General features: G+C 44.9%; 1 protein-coding gene across 4 annotated transcripts in view; it reads right to left on the reverse strand.

The window, feature by feature from the left end:
* NKTR (natural killer cell triggering receptor) overlaps nucleotides 1-5,663 on the reverse strand; it is a 43,215-nt gene extending 37,552 nt beyond the window's left edge. For 2 of the 4 annotated variants that reach the window (XM_042471589.1, XM_042471586.1), the window contains exons 1-2: nucleotides 5,486-5,663; nucleotides 1,976-2,078 (exon numbers count right to left, since the gene is read on the reverse strand). In XM_042471589.1, the coding sequence (XP_042327523.1) occupies nucleotides 1,976-2,033 (58 nt within the window). In that variant the 5' untranslated portion in view covers nucleotides 2,034-2,078; nucleotides 5,486-5,663. The remainder of the gene's footprint in view (nucleotides 1-1,975; nucleotides 2,079-5,485) is intronic. The other 2 variants (XM_042471588.1, XM_042471587.1) reach the window with 2 other exon arrangements.
* Between the last annotated feature and the right edge of the window lie 453 nt (nucleotides 5,664-6,116).

The following is a 6,116-nucleotide window of genomic DNA, read 5'->3' on the forward strand; positions in this document are numbered from 1 at the left end:
TACATAAATATTTACTATTTTCATTTATTGCCAACAAGAGTATGTGAGGTACAGTCATAAAAGAAAATAAACTACTTTGAAATATTGTGGAACTAGGAAGTACCGAATTTTCCGGTGTATAAGACGACCCCCAACTTTTCCACTTAAAATACAGAGTTTGGGATATACTCGCTGTATAAGACTACCCCTCTTCCAATGCAAACCAAATAAAAAAATTTTAAAAATCAGATTTGATTTCAATATGGTAATTTTAATTCAAATGATTATGACATGCAGGTACTTAGCAGGAAAACTTGTTGTATACGAAGCCTGCTTGGATTGGTCAGCTCTCCCTGCCTGCCCAGCCCTCCCTGTCTCCAAGACTATCAGAGCGGTATTGCAAACATGGCTCTTTTTTCCATACCTCAGGCGTCCCGGATGCCTGCAGCTTGATCCACCCTTCAGTTACATATGCAGCGACTGCAGATTCTGCAGTCCAGCTCAGATGTTACAGCACCTGCCCTATAAGATGACACCCGACATATAAGACGACCCCCAACTTATGAGAAGATTTTCCTGGGTTAAAAAGTAGTCTTATACGCCAGAAAATACAGTAACTGTATTTTAAATCTCCAAATCTTATCACTTCTATTTCCATTTATCATGTAACTGTGCAATCCCACTAGAACAGCCCATCCTGGCTCTTATAGCAGCTTGTAATAAAAACAGTCTGCAATGCTTACTAAAATTATCACAGTAAAACACTACATTTACAAAAGTGAAGCTGTTAAGAGTCTGATGTTAAAAAATGACAAGAAAATGAGCTTTAGCATATAAAGGCATTACATACATACAATGTACACTGTCTAAAAATAATTTCCTGCTTTTCTTCTGCTAGGGCGTTCAGAGTACCTGAATATAAAAAGCCAGTCAAAATGCTGGCATCACAAAGAAGTATCAGAAGAAATTTAGCAACCTGAACAAGTGACAACAGAAACACCCAAGATTTTTCCCAAGACTATGAATTCTCCAGTATGTATTTGTGTGTGTGTGTGTGTGTGTGTATAAACCCACATAGTAAACAGATGAAGATCATATTGAATTTTCTTCAAGCTGGAAAACCGTTACCTGTTTAACTCATCATTCTAATAATTGCATTTTTGTAGACTGCTATGCTTTAAAAGTGAAAGCAAAAAAAAAAAATAATCTGTTAAAAGATTACAGCCTCAGGACTCAGGGTTTAAAACGCAGTTTTCTACAAAATCTATCCAGAGGTTCCACTCAGTTCAACTGGACTTAATCTGAGAGAATACAGACTTTACAACTCCTTTCCCAGAGAATTTAAGACTGTCACATCTCTGCTTTCTTTTCACAAACAAACACTTATCTGCTTTTACAGGCATTTCAGGATTGATTTTTAAAGGCAAATCCCACCTAAACTATGTGCTGTATTTCCATAATTGTTGTATAGGGATATGTGTGCATGTGCTTAACAGCGTATGTTTTGATCTGATTTTAACACTGTTGATCGTTTAATCTTTTTTTCATGTTTTATATTTTATGACTTTTAATTCTTTTTTATAAATTTACGAATCTGTTTTGGTTTTTTACAAGTACTTGACCCTGGTGCAAAAGACCTACACTAAGCCTGCACAATTCTGCTTAATTTCCCAACCCTGGCCATCCATCATTTGTACAAAACTACCTCAGTTAATCAGAGTCAAGCTTTATACTACCCATTTTCCACTTATTTATTGATACTTAAGTTCCATAAAATATCACATTTGCATGTTGCAGCAAGTCATTACTTACTTTCTTTGAGTGACATCAGAGAGAAATGGCAATTTCATGACAACACAAAATATAGCAGCTATATGACTTACACTTATTCTATGGGGACGCTCTGCCTGCACTCTTTGTGGTTTGACTTATTGCAAGCAGTGTGTCAAATCTCTCTCCAGTAAAAGAGTTAAGGTGTAGAGTCCCCAAGTCTTACCTGGTTCGCGATTGATTTCTATGTCGAAGAAGCACTGAGGCCGATCCTGTGCCCCCATGGCAGCAGCAGGAAGCCCTACCACTCCTCACCACTTCCACCCTGGAGAAAAAGAAGCACATCAGAACTCAAGCAGCTCAGAATGCCTGCAGTCATAAAGAGGGAGTAGAATGCCAAGGCTGGAAGCAATGCCTCCTCCTGTATTACCAAGAAACCAATGATAACCAGTCAGAGGGAATTCCACGTGAACCAAGCGGAAGACAGAACTTCTATAGATGCTGAAGAGCTTTTGTCAGAGAAGGTGAGCTCAGGGGGAGAGAATATTTAAACTGCAGATATGCCCAAGATTATTTCCTAAACAAAGCACTGGACAAAGCAGAATTAATCTCTGCTCCTTTCCCACTCTCTTTTACAAATGGGTTATGATGTGTGCCTCTATCTGTGTGGAAGTGGTGGAGTGAGAAAAAGAGCACACCACCAATACCAATGCACCAATGGCTGCATACGCATTGCAGAAATAATTCACTTTAACTGCCATGGCTTAGTGCTATGGAGTTCTAGAATTGTAGTTAGCTTTCTCTGCCACAACAAACTATAGTTCCCAGAATTGCACTGCACTGAGCCATGGCAGTTAAAGGGGATTATTTCTGCAGTGAGGGTGCAACTACTACAGGGTTCAGAACTAAGAAGCGGTATGTTTCATTCGGCCCACATCTGTTAGAAATGAGGAGTATCATACACCCAAACCACACAAAGACCACGAAAAACAGGGGTGAGAATTATGAAGCTCTACAACTGTTATTGGAATTGGACTCACAACCCAACTACCGTAAAAATGCTATGAACAGCAGTCCCAAAAAATATGGCTAGCTAAGATGATTCCCACCCTTGCCTTGACCAGAAAGGTACAGATTCTTTTTAGCTAACTCAGCCCTGTTACAGACCGCTGAGAAGCGGCAGTCTGCCACCGCTGCCGGTTGCAGCGTCCGGGAACTGCAGCAGCCAAACGGTGCGGTTCCTGGATGCTGAAGAGAAGGAATGCGAAAATTGCGCTCCTTCCTGGCCCCCGGAAGAGACGCCGTGAGGCGCTAGTCGCGCACTCACGCCCCGGCGCAATGTGCGTACGCAGAACGTCTGCTACGTCAAAATGGCAGCGGCCATGTGGAACGGCCACCACCATTTTGACATAGTCATTACACGCAAGGGCCAAGGCGCATCAGGAAGCGCCACCCCTCGCGCGTAATGACAGGGCCTCATGGGCCCATCTGCAATGCACCCCAGTTTGCTGAAGGGAAAACAGCAAACATTTAGCCACCGACCTTTGTGGAAATAGTGACCTAGCTTGCAGGTCATGACATGTCAGGTGTCCAGGGCAACACTGGCTTCTTTCATAAGCAGCAGGATGAACATATCACTAGCATCGGGCAAGCAAATAGTGGACTAGTCCACCGCTGGTTTAATGGGACATCAGAATCCCAAAGGAAATGGTGCTCCGGGTTGTTTCTCCCTCAACAAACTGCTGAAACAATGCTCCCCAACCCATCCACAAATTAGATCTTTCCCTGATTTGTTGTGTTCAAAAGTCAAGTTAAACAAAGTACCACCAGGACAAGTTACTCATATCTTTTGAAACAGATTTATCTGTACCAAATAGCATTTGATAAAGAAAAGGATTGGTAAATTATAAAGAACTATACACGAGACATACAGAAATAACAGCATACTGCTGTTTTGTTGTGTTTTTGTTGCTGTCTGATTTGTTTTTGTAATCCTGTACTATTTGTTGTTGTTGTGTGCCTTCAAGTCATTTCCAACTTATAGTGACCCTAAGGTGAACCTATCATTTGCCATTGCATTGAGGCTGAGAGAGTGTGGCTTGCCCAAGGTCACCCAGTGGGCTTCCCTGCCTGAGGTGGGACTTGAACCCTGGTCTCCAGAGTCTCTAGTCCAAAATATAATGCAGAAATAATCCAGTTTGAGACTATTTTAACTGCTCTGGATCAGGGCTAGGGATCCTGAGAGCTGTAGCTCTGTGAGAGAGCTACCTTCCTCTGTCAGAGAGCTCTGGTGCCACAATAAACTACAATTCCCAGGATCCTCTGGCTCAAGCCACTACACCACATTGGCCTGACATGTTGCCGCATACTGTTTGTTTATCACTGGGGTTTTTTAAACTAGTATAAAATGAAATAGAAATCAGTGCTAAACTAGGGACCTTTTGGTCTGTGGTTTGTTTACGGTCCGCCTTCTGCAACAGTGTGTTTGCTTATCCTTGACAACCCAGAATCAGAAACATTTAAATGCATCCAATGGCTAAATATTTCCTAACCAATCTCATCTTGGCACAAGGCAATAAAAACCCCTGCTCTCTGATGTAGTGTCCATTTACTGAGCACTTGTGGGAGAAACCCTGCCTAACAGCATCCATACCCAGCTACTGTTTCAAAAGCAGCCAGGTCTTAAAACTCAACTGATTTGTAAGGGACTCAGTGGCAATTAATTATAACCTCATAGGGTTAAATCCTCCATGTTTCTTTGCTCCAAACAGAAGAGTGCTATAGACATTGGGGTACACTGTAAACCCAGAACAGTTCTGGAGCGGACTCTTTTATTCACAGTCAGCTTCTACAATTTCTCAGTCCTGACTCATCATCCATTAAAAGGCAGAGGGGTCTGTTCTGAAAAGACGATATGATCATGAAAAGCTATTTCTTATGGAGAGGGGCGGGGAGAGTGAAGGACGGTGGCTCTGCATGCCTCAGCTTCAACCCCAGGATGCTGGCACACAAACAGGCCTTTAAAGAGATCTTTCCCTGCTTCAGGCCTTGCAGAGAGAGACACTGCCAAGCCAACGAAGAAGGCCACAATGGCCCTCCAGACCAATGAGAGCCTGACCCAAGAGGAGTAGGGAGAGCCCAGCCTTGCAGGATCCAGAGCCAAGGGCCCACAACTACAATGCCATCTCTCATCTGGGCACCATGACCAACCCAGGAATCTGTGCTAGCCCTTGTTGGCAACACAAACCCACTCTCGCCTTTCCTTCCCTAAAGACCTTTTCCTCTCTTTCTTTAAGTTGCTACTATTTCTAGACCAAATGGCAGCCCCCCAGACTCCCTGATCCGGGGCAAAGGACGCAGGGCTCCTGGCTGACCTTCCCTCCTCCTGTCCCCCTTCAATAAAAGGGAGACACAGGATCATATCGCTATACTTTCATATCATGCCTGGCTTTCCTATTACAGCGCCATCATTATTAGACTGTGATCTTGTGTCTCGCCTTCAGTCAAAGGAAGACAGGAGAGTACAGCATCATTATCATTATCAAAGTAATAAGCTCCGCTCTGGGCCCCACAACAAACTCCAACTCCCAGAATTCCATAGCAGAGAGCCAGACAGAGCATTAAAGCGCTGCCAAACCGGGTTATGTCTCCAGTGTGGACGCAGCCTTAAACACACTGCAGAAATAATCCGATTTGAAACCGCTTTAACTCTTTTCTTCCCTCGCAGTGACCCTTACCTGGCCGCCGCCGCCGCGCTTCGTTTCCCGCTCCCTCGCCGCTCCTCCCTTTCCTTCCCTCAGAGGAGCCCTTGAGGAAGACAAGGCGAAGCTCTGCCGCCATTAACGTCCTTTTCTTTCTCTCTGTGAGGGAAGGAGCGGCCCAGCCCACCTTCCCGCGCACGCGCACTCCTTCCCTTGCCTCTGTGGCACGGGGCGCGCGCGCACTACACGCACGTTACGTACGCTATGCCCCGCCTCCTCCCTCACTCCCATTGGCCAGCCCACCTCACGCCCCGCCCCTTTTCTCCTCTGGCTCAGAAAAGGCGATGGCGTCACCAGGCCACGCCCCCTCGCATTTATTTTTGAACGCTCGTTTGCCTGAAGGGAGAAGAGAAAGGACGACGCTCCTTCTGTTAAGCCCCGCCTCCTTCGGAAGGGAGGGTCAGTCCTCATGTGGGACGCATGCGCACTGACTCCTCGAACGTGAACGTAATCAGTTGCCTCGCGCTGTAATATCGCGAGAACTAGCAGCTTCGTGATTTGGCTCCTCCCCCGCCTTTCCTGACGAAGTGGCAGTTGAAGGCAGATTAGAGGCCCTGCCCTAGCAACAGCCTATGAATTATGGGATTGGTAGTTCACAGTTTGGAG

Source organism: Sceloporus undulatus, chromosome 6, assembly GCF_019175285.1.
Source record: "Sceloporus undulatus isolate JIND9_A2432 ecotype Alabama chromosome 6, SceUnd_v1.1, whole genome shotgun sequence".
Lineage (NCBI taxonomy): Eukaryota > Metazoa > Chordata > Lepidosauria > Squamata > Phrynosomatidae > Sceloporus > Sceloporus undulatus.